General features: G+C 39.4%; 3 protein-coding genes across 7 annotated transcripts; 2 read left to right on the forward strand and 1 right to left on the reverse strand.

Moving 5' to 3' along the window:
- Nucleotides 1-66: 66 nt before the first annotated feature.
- Nucleotides 67-3532, reverse strand: LOC124415817 (nucleotide exchange factor SIL1). 3 transcript variants are annotated; one of them, XM_046896465.1, is made up of 4 exons: nucleotides 3169-3532; nucleotides 2613-2890; nucleotides 2283-2521; nucleotides 67-2043 (listed from the first exon to the last, which is right to left on the reverse strand). In XM_046896465.1, exons 1-4 carry the CDS (start codon nucleotides 3302-3304, stop codon nucleotides 1290-1292), a joined length of 1407 nt encoding a protein of 468 aa, XP_046752421.1. In that variant the 5' UTR covers nucleotides 3305-3532; the 3' UTR covers nucleotides 67-1289. The 3 variants fall into 3 exon arrangements, with proteins under 3 accessions (XP_046752421.1, XP_046752423.1, XP_046752422.1); XM_046896467.1 differs by having other exon boundaries at nucleotides 3477-3492; XM_046896466.1 differs by lacking the exon at nucleotides 3169-3532 and adding an exon at nucleotides 3008-3074.
- Nucleotides 3533-3620: 88 nt separating this feature from the next.
- LOC124415823 (nucleoplasmin-like protein) lies at nucleotides 3621-7700 on the forward strand. Of its 3 annotated transcripts, XM_046896477.1 has the most exons (7): nucleotides 3621-3807; nucleotides 4096-4211; nucleotides 4867-5080; nucleotides 5584-5660; nucleotides 5932-6006; nucleotides 6642-6798; nucleotides 7114-7700. In XM_046896477.1, the coding sequence occupies exons 1-6, from the start codon at nucleotides 3786-3788 to the stop codon at nucleotides 6747-6749; spliced, it is 612 nt and encodes a 203-aa protein (XP_046752433.1). In that variant the 5' UTR covers nucleotides 3621-3785; the 3' UTR covers nucleotides 6750-6798; nucleotides 7114-7700. The 3 variants fall into 3 exon arrangements, with proteins under 3 accessions (XP_046752433.1, XP_046752432.1, XP_046752434.1); XM_046896476.1 differs by lacking the exon at nucleotides 7114-7700 and having other exon boundaries at nucleotides 6642-6977; XM_046896478.1 differs by lacking the exons at nucleotides 5932-6006; nucleotides 7114-7700 and having other exon boundaries at nucleotides 3624-3807; nucleotides 6642-6977.
- A 1088-nt stretch (nucleotides 7701-8788) lies between these two features.
- LOC124416221 (girdin-like) lies at nucleotides 8789-10680 on the forward strand. Its single transcript, XM_046897146.1, has 6 exons — nucleotides 8789-8977; nucleotides 9229-9370; nucleotides 9443-9450; nucleotides 9565-10005; nucleotides 10083-10285; nucleotides 10374-10680. The coding sequence occupies exons 1-6, from the start codon at nucleotides 8789-8791 to the stop codon at nucleotides 10678-10680; spliced, it is 1290 nt and encodes a 429-aa protein (XP_046753102.1).
- Nucleotides 10681-19153: the final 8473 nt, after the last annotated feature.

Genomic DNA, 19153 nt, shown 5'->3' on the forward strand with positions numbered 1-19153 from the left:
TAACAATAAGTATGCAGTATATGATAAACATGAAACCAAAAAAGACATCTATTTTTTGAAATCGTGTTTAATCTCATATCAATGAGAAAGTAATTGAATTATACTTAGTAGTCGTCATTGTTAATTACCCATCATAATCAAAAGGAAAAACTGTTGACTTATTCATAGAATGTACATTTCTCCTCCCATCCTGCAGGAAATTTATACTCAATGAATCAAGGTGTAGGAAATTTATGTTCTACTTACTAGGTATCGTGAGTTCAAAATGTAAGTATAAGCAGTATTTGCCATGTTATACCTGTACCTATGATATATCGATCGAGGCGTAGGGTGAGAGTAAAGATAAAATTGAAAGGCATAGTAAACTGTAAGAATAGGGTTTGTAAGATTGTACTGTATAAAATATATTTTTAAGTTCCTATAGAATCGGTGTCAAAGAATTTTTGCCGGTATCTTTGATCCTCAATTGAATAATTTTGGATTGAATTTTACTGATTTTCTTGCACGGGAAATATTGTATGTGATATTAACTGATTGTGAATAATTGCTTGAAATTCAGAAAATCAGTAGTAAAACCAACCTTTCCAATCCATTGATGTAAACCCAATATAATAATTATTGTACTTAAAATAGTGAAAAATAATGAGATTGGTTATTTTGCTATGTTAATTACGAGTGCCTTTCTCCCCGGTATGTAAATACAGCACGATTTTCTAAGCACATTTTATAATGACCATAATATATCTAATTCTGACCTGTTTACATCTAATCATCGGGTTTTGTAAATAAAATAATTATTGTTTATCAAGAGAAATTGTTTTATGTCGTCGTATCTCATGTGAAAAGTGATAATGAACAATTTTGTCCGCTTTAATATAGAGATAATTGGCTTTATGCTAATCCAAATCTGCAGACAATTGTATGTTGAGTAATTCATCGTGATTATTACTTGATGAGTATCAAAGTATCGTGGTCAAGATACGCTGTTGTTTTATAGCAGTTGCTCAGCTTTATTTAACATTACGTTTATCCATTGCCGTCATTTTAGCCAAATATAGGGGAGGAGGGGGAAATTTTAACGATATTTTATATGTACAGATATAATTAATATTAGTTTTGTGAACAGATACGTCAGTCTTAACAATTGGTATTTATAGAGTAGTCAACAAATGGATATACACTTACAATACCTTACATCAATATTTAATCATCTTACTTAAATATTAACATCTAAGATTATCGATACATAGTACTGCACCAACGGGTAGTTAGTAGATCCTTTCATGATCTTACAGTTCATCATGAGGCTTATCAAATATGGTCTGCTTCGTTTTTTCTACCAGTCTCAGGAGGTGCCGAGGCAAATCATCATCATCTGAATGCAATTTTAGATCCAAGCTCTTGTACAAAGCACTGATGCTGTTTAGAGCGGTCAAGATTTGATCTCCGTTTTGTTTAAACTCAAGTTTGCAGATATCGCCAACAGTGAGTACACATTCGTAAATAGCTTCCAGTAAGTCATGGTCTTGAGCATTGAATTCAATCTTAATTTCATTCTGTATAGTTTTTACTAGTAAACTGCCTAGCTGTGAGCATAACTTATGTTGCACTATTTTTTCCTCTAATTCAATACCAGTATACTCTTGCATTTTTAAATTACGCCGCTCCAGGTCTTCGATTTCATTTAAATTTACCCTTTCGATGATCAAATCGTTAACCAGGTTCATGATACGTTTCTGTGTAGAAATGGGACCATCTGCCAGGACTTGTGAAAATATTTCTAAGCCGCCATGGCTCAGTAATGATTTTTGTGCAGCTGGATAGTTTCGGACCAGGGAACCCAGTGCGTATATACATCGATTCATCAACTTTGCGTTGCCGTGTTTTGTCAACATGCGCAAGATGATTGGGACAAATTCAGACTCCAGAGCTATCTCCTTCACCTTCGGGTTCGACTGTACAGCTGCTCCGAGGACATGAAGTGCTTCGCATTTGATCTCCTCTATTGTACCATTCAGGCAGGGATGTATCACTTTTCTCAGGCTGAAAATATTCAGAATGTAAAGTGAAGACCTATTGTTATCTGATATGAATTAATACTAGAATATAAAAATTGGCGTATTTAAAGTTTTTCTAAAAGGCGAATGATGAGAGATTCCTTAATTCCAGACTAGAAGCAACAGGCTTGAGGAATGCAAAATGAAAAAGGTGGAAATGCTCAATTCAATTTCAAACAGCGCGATGCACAGTTTAAAGAATTACAAAAAGTCAACTGTTCGTACCCCTCCAATCTGGCGAATTCAAGCCCATTGTCAATGTCATGGACCAGGTATTCTAACTGACCCAATATATCCATGATGTCCTTGATCTCTTTGGCATCTAGTGATCCGGAGGTAATTGCAGTTTTATGAGTATCGAACTGTTCAATGAAAATACCTAATAAATCAATGTCGGTTGATGGACCAAAGTCCATGTTCTCATACTTCTTCTTCAGTTCATCAAAGCTCTGGAACCTGGCAGGCTTTGAAAAAAAGGAGAATAAATTGTCAGTAATGTGAAAAATGTGACTGTTTCCAGTTCATAAATCGAGATAGATTTGAGTGACGAATTACCTTGGGTTTCCGTGCGAACGGCGTCTTGCTAGACTTAATTTTTTTCAATTCGGCTTTTAATTCTTCTCCAGATATTTTTAAAGTCGTATCATCGCGCTGAATCTGTTGATCATTAATTTCCAAAGGTCCATATTTCTCCGCGTCTGGATGTAGGGCTACGGATTTAGGCGGTTCGTCGTTATCCGATATTTCTTTTTCGCCGGGTTCCATCAGTTTTGCTTCAGTAATGCCAGTTTGAAAATTATACCGAACATGAAGACCTTTTGGGATTGGTGTGCCTGAAAATCAACAGCGTTCGTTAGGAAGAGCGGGATTCGTCGAATAATCGGGAAGCCTCAAACCCCGACAAAGCTTTCAAAATACGAAATATAACAGCGCGTCGAATCTTATCGCACCGCGTAAAGTGATGAATTTAATAAGGCGAACGATCTATGAGCCATATGCTGATCTCTCGTTGGTAAACGATCAATTCACATAATCACACGAGGCCTGTGACTTGACTGACGTTGTAAGCACACGTCAAGTGCAAGAAAAGTAGTCCCGTTTCTCCACCTACCTATTTTAACGACTTGCCACTCGTCGGTGGGTGTAAATACACCGTCATTTTTCGATCTCTTCTCCGAAGTTACGATATCGTTGATCCAGAGACACGAGATTACCATAAACACGCATAGATCGAACGTATAACGCATTTTCCTAGACAACGTGTCGAATAGGTGCTGTGAGCAGGTGCCGGATTTCTTCTAGAATATACGCTTACTCATATAGGAATTAAATATCTGTTCTAAGCGACACGAGAACCCGTTAATAATATTAACACGGAGTTTTCAATACCACGCACTCGCGCTGTCACGTTTTATACACAGTTTGCCTATTGTTGAGAAAATTTATCTTATTAATACAGTCGTTTTGCAAAACCTAGTTCGTCACTTCTGTCGCCAGGTGCCATCTCTAGACCAATAGCGAGTCCGAATGACCGCAGGCGATCGGAGGCGGGAACCAATCAGAAACCGGAACGTACTCTAGGCGCGCAAGCCGAGGGACGCGAAACTCATTCGCTGCGAGATCGTCAAACACGTGCGACCATTCCGAGTCTGCCCAGTTACGCGGCGTCCCTCGGCTTCTGACCCGTAACTCGAGACGTTCGTATCTGTGTATATCTAACCGATCGCCATGGCTGAGGAATATTTATACGGTAAATATCACACTCGAAGACTTAACGGATATATTAGTTTATTTATTTTCAAAAAATAGTGAATACTTTCGATACATGTCGTTGATTTAACACCGTTGCATATCTACGTGTGGACGCCGGCAGAATATCGGCCATTATGCAGGCGAATCCATTGTCTTTGTAGAAGAATCTCGGTTATTATACAATTCGTTATTTCTCTCGTCCTCGATGTGCCACAGAATGATTATTACGTCGATTTAAATTATGTTTTAATTACATTCTTCAAGTCTTGCGTCAATCTGTATGCAGGAATCACTTTGGAAGGACCCAATGCCACCGAGGTCTGGGATCCTGAACACAAAAACGAGGACGTTGACGGTGCTAATCAGCATTTTGGTGCTGACCAAAAACTCATCATCAAAATGGTGAGTTGAAATTGTCAATCTGGCAATTAAACATCTAATTTTTGACACCTCATCAGAGTTACTGTTAGACTCATTTTTTGTTACGCACCTTTGGCGCCATTGTCGCCGTGCTTACGCATTTTTGCCGATTCACATTCTGAACTTTTTTATCGCGCTAAATACGATCTTACAACAAACAACATATAAAAATTCGAGAAGAACACGTCTGTGGGAACAGTCACAGATTCTTGTCCGCGAAAATTGTTATCACTTTTTAACGCATTTTCGCGCCATTTGCATTCATACTGTAAACTATTGTTAGTCGAAAGCACTGAAATTTTTAATTGTACTTGAATTTTTATGATTGATTGTTGAAGAATTGCAAGCTGTAATATCAATGTCTATAATGTAACTTATTTAAGTTTGAGTTTAAATTAACTGGTTGCTGTTTTTATAAGAAAAATTATTCCTCACAAGGAGCGATGAAGAACAAGCAATAACACGTGTCAATTTCTGATAAAAAAACATGTCAGCCTTGATGCAAGCTTTGAATGTACCGATTATTTGGTACTATTTATTTCTCTGTTTATCGCTACATTATCATTTAGCTTCAAAATATGGCAAATTTATTTGTATGAGATTCATTAACTATTTCCTTTTTTTCCTAACTTTTCAGGCACTTCTGGGACCTGAAGCCAAAGCTGGCGAGTTGAATGTATTACAAGTTGAGGCGATGGGACTCAAAGGCCCAATTAAAACCCCAATAGCCTTATTGGAACTGGGAAAAACTGCACAAATTATCCTTGATCTAAGTTTCCCTGATCCACCCGTCACATTCACCTTAATCAAAGGCAGCGGTCCAGTCCACATAGTAGGACATAATCTCCTTGGTAAGTTTTATTTTGTTCAGTAGATTAATCTTCCTTCACTCCCCGTATATTTGGATAAATAACACTTGCAACACCACTACCAGCTGTGTCAGCGATGCACGCTCAAGGTTAGCGAGACACCATTTGGCCGCAATCTTTTACAGACAATCATATTTGATGAGAAAATATTTCATTTTAAAGAACTTGAAGCTAGTGGCCAAAGTTAATGGCAAAGGATAGTAATTATGGTGAAAACTTGAGAAATGAAAGTCAGCAACTAAAGTTTTATCGAATCTCGTGAATATTTAGTATTTTCATAGAGTCATCGGCACTGAACTTTATTGTATGATTCTCCTTTAAAGAAGTTTATCACATTCAGTCACTGACTGCAGTCACTAACATCAGCTTCATTTCATTTTAGTCGTCAAAAAGACTACGATTACAGTTTCGCTCTCACTGTATTCCATAACACTATATTGTGGGAATATATCATGCACTAATAAATTCTTGCTTACTCGTTACAGGGACGCATATGGATGAATTTGAAGACATGGAAGATGAAATGGAGGAAGAAAACATCGATGATGAAGATGATGAGAAGGTGAATATACATCTCTAAAATTTTACAGCTTTTAGCCAGGGATTTTCATTTAAAAATTGTCAATGTTGAAGATAAATAACCCATTCGTAATTACATTTGATTCATACCATTGATTATTTTGCAAAAGCAAACTAACCGTATTGTAAAAAAAATTCTGAAATTATTTTTATGTTAGCCTTATGTGACCTTAACAATCGGTACAAAACTGAAGGAGTATGGTTAGAAGTTAGGAGACCATCATATGTTATGTGAATGGGAATTAACATTTCAGGCCTCGCATAAGAAACGGAAACTTTCTGGCGAGGGTAAAAAAAATGGCACCAAACGCGCCAAGATGGATGAGGAGGTAGACAAGGAGAACTATCGAAAATAGCATGCTTGGTCCTAGCAATAAGTTTTACTATCTTACGTTAATTACAGACTATATATTTCAAACATCAATTAGATTCGTCTTAATGATCAATTCCTTATTTCACCAGATAGAGTGATGATAATGGTAACTTTGAAACGTACGGATGTACTTGTTTTTATGTCACATCAAAGTAATTTAAGTTTTAGTTTCTTTGAAAAATAAACGACGTCTTTGGAATAATTGTTTTTAGATTTTGCATTTTATTTCACTACCTACCATCTTGGCAGTGTGCAATATAATGGGCCTACTCTTAAATATCGTGTATACAACTTTGAATACTCTCCATTCTTTGTAATATTGAATTTTTCTCAGGGTTCTATGATAAATAATTTTGATGATAGATTGGGTTTCTACAAGTTTTTCTCTTGCGATTACCAGTTTTGTTACTTGACGGTGAAAACAATATAACTATTAGTTTGTCAAATAATGAATTGCTAGTTGAGTAGTTAAGACTGTGATCAGGCTGGATTTATGCCACTATTGTCTCTATTTACAATATACTCAATCGTTAGAACAGAATACGTAATCGGGACCTGCTCTCATTAACTTCTCTGATGTTTTTGATTTAGGACCCTGAAGATGAAGAAGACGAAGACGAAGAGCCCAAAAAGAAGAATGCGAAATTAGCAGTTCCAGCTAAAAACAAAAATCAAGCTAACAAGAATAAGAAAAAATAAACCCGTGGTTCTATTACCAACAAACACATCCTAGGCTAGGCTCTTGAATGTAAGTTCATCATCATTCGCGCATTGCGTTACAGTATCGTTTCATCTGACAGTCAAAAGAGACCATTATCAATTCACGGGTTCTAAAATCTTGAAGCTGGATTGCCAATAGTATGTGCACTTTTCTTACGATAACAATTGTTCTTCAACTAAAAGAAACGAAGAAGCAAATGCAAAGAGTAAAAGATCGCTAATGTTACACAATCTGTTACCTCACTGAATTAGTGCATTACTTGAAGATTTTCAGGTTAATTGTGTGTAAAAAATACCTGCAAGATAAAAGGTTGCTAATAACTGCAAATGTATTTTATTCTAGCGACTATAAAAGGGTCCCGGGGCCATGACAGGGTCAACAGTGAAAACAAACTTTCGAGGAATAAGTCTATACAGAAGACATATGGCAGGTCGACTCTTCCGCATTTTACGCTTCTGCGTCATCCTGAACGTCGAAATAGTAATCTACAGCTCAGATTTGATAGTTCGTGAATCCAAATACTAGACAAATGATAGACTGACAGACAGACGGAGACTGATTGATTCAGGTTTCAATCCCACTCTTCCGCAACTTGACTTCCGGTCAGAAAACACAAAGCTATATTATAACATCACTTGATAATAATATTTATTCCTTATAAAGATCATGAAGGAAATTTTAACCCACAGATCTAGTGTATTTATTTTGAACTTTAAACGAGGTCTTTGATTAATTTTATGACTATTAGAAGGAGTTGAAACAGAACATTGTCATCTCTCGATATTCATTCCATTTGAAGAAAAGTAATATAACGGTGCACCGTTCTTATTTAACATGTGTTATACACAGTGTTTTTCACTTACGTGCCCAAACGTCTGTATACTCTTTTGTACATATACGATACAATAAAAATTTCACTTAACTTTTAATTGATATTGATTCGTTGCGCAAGTTTATACAATGTGTGACTAGATTCAGAACTCATTTTAATTGTGTGAAAAATTTTTTGCCAAACCTCCCTTTCTCCACGAGAGGACCAGTTTTCAGAAAAATTTGAAAACTAATAACGCAAAAACTCGATGAATTTCTTAACGTGTTTTAAATTTCACCCTAACTAAATGGTACACAAATTCTATTTTCTTTGCCTGTTTATGACGTGGTGGTATAAGTAGTTCACACTTTGAACAGTTGGAGCCAGATATATCAGTGGGATCATAGTAACAACTGGATGTTTGATATTCTATAGTTGTAGCCATATTAATAATTTGTATTACTTTTACTTTTCAAATATTTGATATCTTGTAAATATATTCGAAAGATTAATTATGCTGGGATGAAGTTAGTGTGGTTGGAATTTTATAGTCGTAGGTCTTTCGGCCTACCATTTTACGACCTTGATGAATGATGAAGAAAACATTTTCAAATACGGGATTACTTCCACAAAAATTTCTAAGGTTAGTTTATGACTGTCACATGTCTTGCCCAGAGTTGATAGATTGACAGTTAAATGGTAAGAGTAACATATCGGTGTGGGAAAATAACAGAAAAAAATTGTTACGCACTAGTCTAAGTCTATGAAGTGTAAAATGTGTGTTTCATTTTATATCAAATTTCATCATTGTTTTCGATACGTTAAGATTCGTTTTGCCGGCTAACAAAAGTTGGGCTTCCTTGAATTTCAAATTTTTTACTAGCAACACCAAACCTCAAACATTTGGGAATCATTCATGTACCTAAATTTCGAATCTAAACCATCTGGGTACGTTCTAGTTATGTATCCACCAAGTATTTAGCCGATCTTGTCGAGTGATTTTTGCTATCTACTGGGATAAAAGTATACTTACAATTAGTTCGGTATTAGCAAGCAATATGTACAGAACTTGCAAAGAATCGCTCTTCAAGATCGAATTGATTGAAATCTCCTGGATCTTAACGAGTCTTCAGCTATTAAAAGGAACTACAATTATGGATAAACTGCAGGAGATTTTCAAAGTCGCCGAAAACGTCGAGGACCAGCATGTGCGCGTCTCGAGACACGTTGGACATCTCGGAGATGCAAAGTGTCGACTTGAGCGCGGAGTTTACAGAAAATACTGCCAGCAGTGGTGTTGATTGTCAATTCAGTGGTACTCCGGTCCCCGATTTTCCATATGAAGCCACCCGGGAGTCACAACTCTTTGACGAAGTCGTCGAATTGCGCCAACAAGTTGTTAATATTTAAAAAAAAATATTTGTCATCATTCACGCGCTTGTTTGTAATATTTACATATAAATCTGATATTTTATAAAGATACGCCGCATAGCTATAACGCACTTTGAAAATATGATTGGTTCCACAAAACTAAATGCATAGCTGTGTGGCAACATATTTGTGAAATTATTTTTATGTTTGCAATGCTTCGATTCTACTGCGAATTGTTTGTATTATAACTAAGGCAAGTTAAAATACCCGTGAAGGTAGCAGACTTGAACCAAACGATTGCACATGTTGAGGCAGCTGTTCAACTAAAGGATACGCAATTGGAAGGCTTGCAACGGGATAACGAACGGTTATCATCAGAATTGAAAAAGCAACAGAGATGTAATAGAAATCTAAAACGTATGTACACATGCCCAGTGTTTCAGTGAAGTTATTTGAGAACTTTACTTCATTGTTTTGCAATAAATTCAGTAAGCTTTGTATATAAAAAGCGTTCAAGTATAGATATCGGAAATAAAGTTTAATTGCGTCTCATGACTTACTAGCGTGTGGAGATAGTTGACAAAGCAATTCTTAAAAAAAAAACAAGATAGTACAAACAAAATGAATCGACTTTGATTCCAGAACAGTTGGACGACGAAAGATTCTTTTATCAAAAAGAAAAGGAGCACTTTTGCGAAGAAATGCAGAATCACAAAACATGTAAGCGTATGGACGCCGGCTCAACAAGGTCTTTGCAGCAGCAGAAAAAAGAGTTCGAAAGGATCCAGGAAGCTCTAGAGGAAGAAAACAAGCAAATGAGAGAGGAGCTGGTTGAGAAGAGTGAAACGACGTACAATCTTTGTATCAAATTTTTACGCATGAAGCATGCCAAGGATTCGTTGAGGCAGAAACTCGATCAACTTTTGAGAGAGCACTTACAGGTGATGGCCGAAATGATGGAGAAACTGGACGAGGCACGCGAAGAGCTGAACATCATAGTATCGGAAAAATTCCAAGAGCCTGTACATCTCAGCAAAGCCAAATTCTTACAGGTTACATCTTCATCGACCTAGCTCTATTTTTATTATTCTCATCCCAGGAGTAAACGTAGTTTTATTCACATCTCCAGGTTGTTCAAAGAAACAGTCGGTTAGTCCATGAGAACGCGGCGTTGAAGCTACAGTCTCATCAGCTCACCCAGAATATCGAAAAATTAAAAAGTGAGGCGCAAAAAACGCGAACGATAAACGTCGACGCAAGAACAATAGAAAAGTTGACTATGCAGGGTAAGAGAAGACGGAAGGAAGAGACTGCCAAGTCTTTGTCTACGAAGTAAGATTTTCTATAGTTTTAAATCTGCTGAATCTATTACGTAAAGCACTAAAAGTAACATGTTTCTTACTACAATAACAATATCTAGGAAGGCGGAAAAATTGGGGACTTCACGTTCGTCTTTGAGTACGTCTTACGGTGGCCCATTGGTTGATAGTTCAGGAGATGCAAAAGCTCAAGTGAAATATCAGAACAAACGCGCTACATTTGATATTCCGGAAGTGGAGGAGCCTCCGGAAAAGCGTGTCGAGCATCGCACTGAACGGACACACAGTGCACCAGAAATCGTGCAAACCGCGACTTTTAAGCAGAATCTTGCTTCTGGCAATGGATCCGAGTACACCAATCTTACCCAGCGTAGTGTCGAGGTTCGGGACATGTATACGAATACTTGACGTGGCATGAGGTCTTCGGGCTTGAGGTTGGGATAGGAGGAAAACCCGTAACCACCATTCAAACACTCACGTAACTAATGGCTGGTTGAGATGAGTATGCATCACTTCGATGTCGCAGTGTTCTTTGGGATCAATAATAGTTTGACTGTAGCTGCAGTATTTGCATACAAGTGTACTGTGAAGTAATTAATAAACGTATCAAAAATGTTCATTCAAGATAAACAAAATATTTACTACGTAATTTCTCTGCTGTTGATTCTACGGTCTTTTTGGTGCGTTTTCTGAATTCCTAGGGTTCCAATTGGTCAGGAAAGGGTCAAGTGAATCAATTCGAAGACAAGAAATTTCTCGCTCATGATGTAATGACGCTTTGGATTTTTGCTGAACATTTTAACAACTTGCAGAGATGCTGAATACAATTCATTGGTACACTATACAGTGGTAATTTTCTGAATAAAATCGATTGTGCGCTGCCCGAATACGCTGCGAGCAACGGATCAAGAATTACGGCTTGATAAATAGAAGACTTCCTTCTGTTTTTTTTCAGCCGCTCTTCTTTGCCTCGTGATTTCTCTGCTGATGATCACACTCGCTTTTTGTAGCGTTTTCTGTGTTCCTGGGGATCCGATAAGTCTGTAAAGGGTCATACAAACCGCTTCCCAGAAGAAGATTTTTCGGCCAAAAACAAGGAAGGCCCTTTGGATTTTTGTCGAAAATTTCGACGAACTTGAAAAGTGCTGCAAACAGTTCTTTAATATGCTATTTCCACGCAATTTTGCGAGAGGAATCGATTGTGCGCAGTCCTAATACGCTCAGAGCAAAAGATCGAAAGTCACAGCCAAAAAACAAAACCGTCGTTTCGTGGTCTTTCTGCTCCTCATTTTTCAGTTGTAATTTCTCTGCCGATTTTACTATGCACTTTTTGCTGTGGTTTCCTTGGCATCCGATTAGACTACGCATTCCCTGCGTAGAGAATGAGAGACTTAGAATTTGTTGCTGAAAAAATTGGGCTAACTATTATGGATTTTCAGTCAAAATTTTAATGATTTTAGATGATGCTGAAATCAATTTCCTAGTGCGCTATACCGACGTGATTTTGCAAGAGAAATCGATTGCGCACTCTTCCAGACATCTCAATTCGCAGCGAACAAGATTAAAGGGATTGAGAGAAACGGCCGGAAAACACGATATTTGCAACAGGCGTTCAAAAACATTGTAAAGAGAAGTGAAGAAGTCATTGTTACACATTTTCGTTTCAGTTCAGTTTCAGTATATTTATTACGCCTTGATCTGAGTACAGTGTTCAGGTGTCAGTGTAGAGTAGGTGAACAAGCTGCTGAATAATATTGAATTGAATGAAAGAAAATTATATAAGAAAATAATTAAACATTTCATAAGAAAGCTGACCGTTATAGTAGGGTGAATAAGTAGAATACATATTACTTGAGGCAGTACGTAAAAAGTAGTATATAAGATAGTAAATCCTAAAATTTGTAAGTGTATATTCACATTCGCCTGTGTACGGCTGCGATGCACCTCTGTAGGATATGATATGCATGACATTGCTTCATATGACCAGAATAAAAATAAATCAATAAATGAACAAATTTTTGTGTATTTTCTTCGTACTTGTGCTTGTTAAGAATTAATCGAATCGGAGAAATTTCAGCGAAAAATTACTCATGGTATCAGGAAAACATCTCAGCCGAAGGGGTCGACGAGAAACAGAGACTGCTTGATTGAATGCTTATGATGTCAATGCTGTGTGTCTCGTTGCATGCATGCTTGCTTATATGATACTTTGACTAATAATTCATCAAATCGGAGAAATTTCAGCGACAAATTACTCCTGGTATCAGAAGAACATCTCAGCCGAGGAGGTCGACCGGAAACAGAAACTGCTTGATTGAATGCTTATGATGTCGATGCTGTGTGTCTCGTTGCATGCATGCTTGCTTATGTGATACTTTGACTAAGAATTCATCAAATCGGAGAAATTTCAGCGAAAAATTACTCCTGGTATCAGGAGAACATCTCAGCCGAGGAGGTCGACCAAAAACAGAGACTGCTTGATTGAATGCTTATGATGTCGATGCTGTGTGTCTCGTTGCATGCATGCTTGCTTATATGATACATTGACAAATAATTCATCAAATCGGAGAAATTTCAGCGAAAAATTACTCCTGGTATCAGGGGAACATCTCAGCCGAGGAGGTCGACCAAAGACAGAGACTGCTTGATTGAATGCTTATGATGTCGATGCTGTGTGTCTCGTTGCATGCATGCTTGCTTATATGATACATTGACAAATAATTCATCAAATCGGAGAAATTTCAGCGAAAAATTACTCCTGGTATCAGGGGAACATCTCAGCCGAGGAGGTCGACCAAAGACAGAGACTGCTTGATTGAATGCTTATGATGTCGATGCTGTGTGTCTCGTAGCATGCATGCTTGCTTATATGATACATTGACAAATAATTCATCAAATCGGAGAAATTTCAGCGAAAAATTACTCCTGGTATCAGGAGAACATCTCAGCCGAGGAGGTCGACCAAAGACAGAGACTGCTTGATTGAATGCTTATGATGTCGATGCTGTGTGTCTCGTTGCCTGCCTGCTTGCTAAACAGGGCCCGCGATCGCTTGCTTATATGATACTTTGACTAAGAATTCATCAAATCGGCGAAATTTTAGCGAAAAATGACTCCTGGTATCAGGAGAACATCTCAGCCGAGGAGGTCGACCAAAGACAGAGACTGCTTGATTGAATGCTTATGATGTCGATGCTGTGTGTCTCGTTGCATGCCTGCTTGCTTAACAGGGCCCGCGATCGCTTGCTTATATGATACTTTGACTAAGAATTCATCAAATCGGAGAAATTTCAGCGAAAATTTACTCCTGGTATCAGGAGAACATCTCAGCCGAGGAGGTCGACCAAAAACAGAGACTGCTTGATTGATTGCTTATGATGTCGATGCTGTGTGTCTCGTTGCATGCATGCTTGCTTATATGATACTTTGACTAAGAATTCATCAATTCGGAGAAATTTCAGCCAAAAATTACTCCTAGTATCAGGAGAACATCTCAGCCGAGGAGGTCGACCAAAGACAGAGACTGCTTGATTGAATGCTTATGATGTCGATGCTGTGTGTCTCGTTGCATGCCTGCTTGCTTAACAGGGCCCGCGATCGCTTGCTTATATGATACTTTGACTAAGAATTCATCAAATCGGAGAAATTTCAGCGAAAAATTACTCCTGGTATCAGGAGAACATCTCAGCCGAGGAGGTCGACCAAAAACAGAGACTGCTTGATTGAATGCTCATGATGTCGATGCTGTGTGTCTCGTTGCATGCATGCTTGCTTATATGATACTTTGACTAAAAATTCATCAAATCGGAGAAATTTCAGCCCAAAATTACTCCTGGTATCAGGAGAACATCTCAGCCGAGGAGGTCGACCAAAGACGGAGACTGCTTGATTGAATGCTTATGATGTCGATGCTGTGTGTATCGTTGCATGCCTGCTTGCTAAACAGGGCCCGCGATCGCTTGCTTATATGATACTTTGACTAAGAATTCATCAAATCGGCGAAATTTTAGCGAAAAATGACTTCTGGTATCAGGAGAACATCTCAGCCGAGGAGGTCGACCAAAGACAGAGACTGCTTGATTGAATGCTTATGATGTCGATGCTGTGTGTCTCGTTGCATGCCTGCTTGCTTAACAGGGCCCGCGATCGCTTGCTTATATGATACTTTGACTAAGAATTCATCAAATCGGAGAAATTTCAGCGAAAAATTACTCCTGGTATCAGGAGAACATCTCAGCCGAGGAGGTCGACCAAAAACAGAGACTGCTTGATTGAATGCTTATGATGTCGATGCTGTGTGTCTCGTTGCATGCATGCTTGCTTATATGATACTTTGACTAAGAATTCATCAAATCGGAGAAATTTCAGCGAAAAATTACTCCTGGTATCAGGAGAACATCTCAGCCGAGGAGGTCGACCAAAGACAGAGACTGCTTGATTGAATGCTTATGATGTTGATGCTGTGTGTATCGTTGCATGCCTGCTTGCTAAACAGGGCCCGCGATCGCTTGCTTATATGATACTTTGACTAAGAATTCATCAAATCGGAGAAATTTCAGCCAAAAATTACTCCTGGTATCAGGAGAACATCTCGGCCGAGGAGGTCGACCAAAGACAGAGACTGCTTGATTGAATGCTTATGATGTCGATGCTGTGTGTCTCGTTGCATGCCTGCTTGCTTAACAGGGCCCGCGATCGCTTGCTTATATGATACTTTGACTAAGAATTCATCAAATCGGAGAAATTTCAGCAAAAAATTACTCCTGGTATCAGGAGAGCATCTCAGCCGAGGAGGTCGACCAAAAACAGAGACTGCTTGATTGAATGCTTATGATGTCGATGCTGTGTGTCTCGTTGCATGCATGCTTGCTTATATGATACTTTGACTAAGAATTCATCAAATCGGAGAAATTTCAGCGAAAAATTACTCCTGGTATCAGGAGAACATCTCAGCCGAGGAGGTCGACCAAAGACAGAGACTGCTTGATTGAATGCTTATGATGTCGATGCTGTGTGTCTCGTTGCATGCCTGCTTGCTTAACAGGGCCCACGATCGCTTGCTTATATGATACTTTGACTAAGAATTCATCAAATCGGAGAAATTTCAGCGAAAAATTACTCCTGGTATCAGGAGAACATCTCAGCCGAGGAGGTCGACCAAAAACAGAGACTGCTTGATTGAATGCTTATGATGTCGATGCTGTGTGTCTCGTTGCATGCCTGCTTGCTTAACAGGGCCCACGATCGCTTGCTTATATGATACTTCGACTAAGAATTCATCAAATCGGAGAAATTTCAGCGAAAAATTACTCCTGGTATCAGGAGAACATCTCAGCCGAGGAGGTCGACCAAAAACAGAGACTGCTTGATTGAATGCTTATGATGTCGATGCTGTGTGTCTCGTTGCATGCATGCTTGCTTATATGATACTTTGACTAAGAATTCATCAAATCGGAGAAATTTCAGCCCAAAATTACTCCTGGTATCAGGAGAACATCTCAGCCGAGGAGGTCGACCAAAGACGGAGACTGCTTGATTGAATGCTTATGATGTCGATGCTGTGTGTATCGTTGCATGCCTGCTTGCTAAACAGGGCCCGCGATCGCTTGCTTATATGATACTTTGACTAAGAATTCATCAAATCGGCGAAATTTTAGCGAAAAATGACTCCTGGTATCAGGAGAACATCTCAGCCGAGGAGGTCGACCAAAGACAGAGACTGCTTGATTGAATGCTTATGATGTCGATGCTGTGTGTCTCGTTGCATGCCTGCTTGCTTAACAGGGCCCGCGATCGCTTGCTTATATGATACTTTGACTAAGAATCCATCAAATCGGAGAAATTTCAGCGAAAAATTACTCCTGGTATCAGGGGAACATCTCAGCCGAGGAGGTCGACCAAAAACAGAGACTGCTTGATTGAATGCTTATGATGTCGATGCTGTGTGTCTCGTTGCATGCCTGCTTGCTAAACAGGGCCCGCGATCGCTTGCTTATATAATACTTTGACTAAGAATTCATCAAATCGGCGAAATTTTAGCGAAAAATGACTCCTGGTATCAGGAGAACATCTCAGCTGAGGAGGTCGACCAAAGACAGAGACTGCTTGATTGAATGCTTATGATGTCGATGCTGTGTGTCTCGTTGCATGCCTGCTTGCTTAACAGGGCCCACGATCGCTTGCTTATATAATACTTTGACTAAGAATTCATCAAATCGGAGAAATTTCAGCGAAAAATTACTCCTGGTATCAGGAGAACATCTCAGCCGAGGAGGTCGACCAAAAACAGAGACTGCTTGATTGAATGCTTATGATGTCGATGCTGTGTGTCTCGTTGCATGCATGCTTGCTTATATGATACTTTGACTAAGAATTCATCAAATCGGAGAAATTTCAGCCCAAAATTACTCCTGGTATCAGGAGAACATCTCAGTCGAGGAGGTCGACCAAAGACAGAGACTGCTTGATTGAATGCTTATGATGTCGATGCTGTGTGTATCGTTGCATGCCTGCTTGCTAAACAGGGCCCGCGATCGCTTGCTTATATGATACTTTGACTAAGAATTCATCAAATCGGCGAAATTTCAGCGAAAAATGACTCCTGGTATCAGGAGAACATCTCAGCCGAGGAGGTCGACCAAAGATAGAGACTGCTTGATTGAATGCTTATGATGTCGATGCTGTGTGTCTCGTTGCATGCCTGCTTGCTTAACAGGGCCCACGATCGCTTGCTTATATGATACTTCGACTAAGAATTCATCAAATCGGAGAAATTTCAGCGAAAAATTACTCCTGGTATCAGGAGAACATCTCAGCCGAGGAGGTCGACCAAAAACAGAGACTGCTTGATTGAATGCTTATGATGTCGATGCTGTGTGTCTCGTTGCATGCATGCTTGCTTATATGATACTTTGACTAAGAATTCATCAAATCGGAGAAATTTCAGCCCAAAATTACTCCTGGTATCAGGAGAACATCTCAGCCGAGGAGGTCGACCAAAGACGGAGACTGCTTGATTGAATGCTTATAATGTCGATGCTGTGTGTATCGTTGCATGCCTGCTTGCTAAACAGGGCCCGCGATCGCTTGCTTATATGATACTTTGACTAAGAATTCATCAAATCGGCGAAATTTTAGCGAAAAATGACTCCTGGTATCAGGAGAACATCTCAGCCGAGGAGGTCGACCAAAGACAGAGACTGCTTGATTGAATGCTTATGATGTCGATGCTGTGTGTCTCGTTGCATGCCTGCTTGCTAAACAGGGCCCGCGATCGGTTGCTTATATGATACTTTGACTAAGAATTCATCAAATCGGCGAAATTTTAGCGAAAAATGACTCCTGGTATCAGGAGAACATCTCAGCCGAGGAGGTCGACCAAAGACAGAGACTGCTTGATTGAATGCTTATGATGTCGATGCTGTGTGTCTCGTTGCATGCATGCTTGCTTATATGATACTTTGACTAAGAATTCATCAAATCGGAGAAATTTTAGCCCAAAATTACTCCTGGTATCAGGAGAACATCTCAGCCGAGGAGGTCGACCAAAGACAGAGACTGCTTGATTGAATGCTTATGATGTCGATGCTGTGTGTCTCGTTGCATGCCTGCTTGCTTAACAGGGCCCGCGATCGCTTGCTTATATGATACTTTGACTAAGAATTCATCAAATCGGAGAAATTTCAGCGAAAAATTACTCCTGGTATCAGGAGAACATCTCAGCCGAGGAGGTCGACCAAAGACAGAGACTGCTTGATTGAATGCTTATGATGTCGATGCTGTGTGTATCGTTGCATGCCTGCTTGCTAAACAGGGCCCGCGATCGCTTGCTTATATGATACTTTGACTAAGAATTCATCAAATCGGCGAAATTTTAGCGAAAAATGACTTCTGGTATCAGGAGAACATCTCAGCCGAGGAGGTCGACCAAAGACAGAGACTGCTTGATTGAATGCTTATGATGTCGATGCTGTGTGTCTCGTTGCATGCCTGCTTGCTTAACAGGGCCCGCGATCGCTTGCTTATATGATACTTTGACTAAGAATTCATCAAATCGGAGAAATTTCAGCGAAAAATTACTCCTGGTATCAGGAGAGCATCTCAGCCGAGGAGGTCGACCAAAAACAGAGACTGCTTGATTGAATGCTTATGATGTCGATGCTGTGTGTCTCGTTGCATGCATGCTTGCTTATATGATACTTTGACTAAGAATTCATCAAATCGGAGAAATTTCAGCGAAAAATTACTCCTGGTATCAGGAGAACATCTCAGCCGAGGAGGTCGACCAAAGACAGAGACTGCTTGATTGAATGCTTATGATGTCGATGCTGTGTGTCTCGTTGCATGCCTGCTTGCTTAACAGGGCCCACGATCGCTTGCTTATATGATACTTTGACTAAGAATTCATCAAATCGGAGAAATTTCAGCGAAAAATTACTCCTGGTATCAGGAGAACATCTCAGCCGAGGAGGTCGACCAAAGACAGCGACTGCTTGATTGAATGCTTATGATGTCGATGCTGTGTGTCTCGTTGCATGCCTGCTTGCTTAACAGGGCCCACGATCGCTTGCTTATATGATACTTTGACTAAGAATTCATCAAATCGGAGAAATTTCAGCGAAAAATTACTCCTGGTATCAGGAGAACATCTCAGCCGAGGAGGTCGACCAAAAACAGAGACTGCTTGATTGAATGCTTATGATGTCGATGCTGTGTGTCTCGTTGCATGCCTGCTTGCTTAACAGGGCCCACGATCGCTTGCTTATATGATACTTCGACTAAGAATTCATCAAATCGGAGAAATTTCAGCGAAAAATTACTCCTGGTATCAGGAGAACATCTCAGCCGAGGAGGTCGACCAAAAACAGAGACTGCTTGATTG

This window comes from Diprion similis, chromosome 2 (assembly GCF_021155765.1).
Source record: "Diprion similis isolate iyDipSimi1 chromosome 2, iyDipSimi1.1, whole genome shotgun sequence".
NCBI classification, from domain to species: Eukaryota; Metazoa; Arthropoda; class Insecta; order Hymenoptera; family Diprionidae; genus Diprion; species Diprion similis.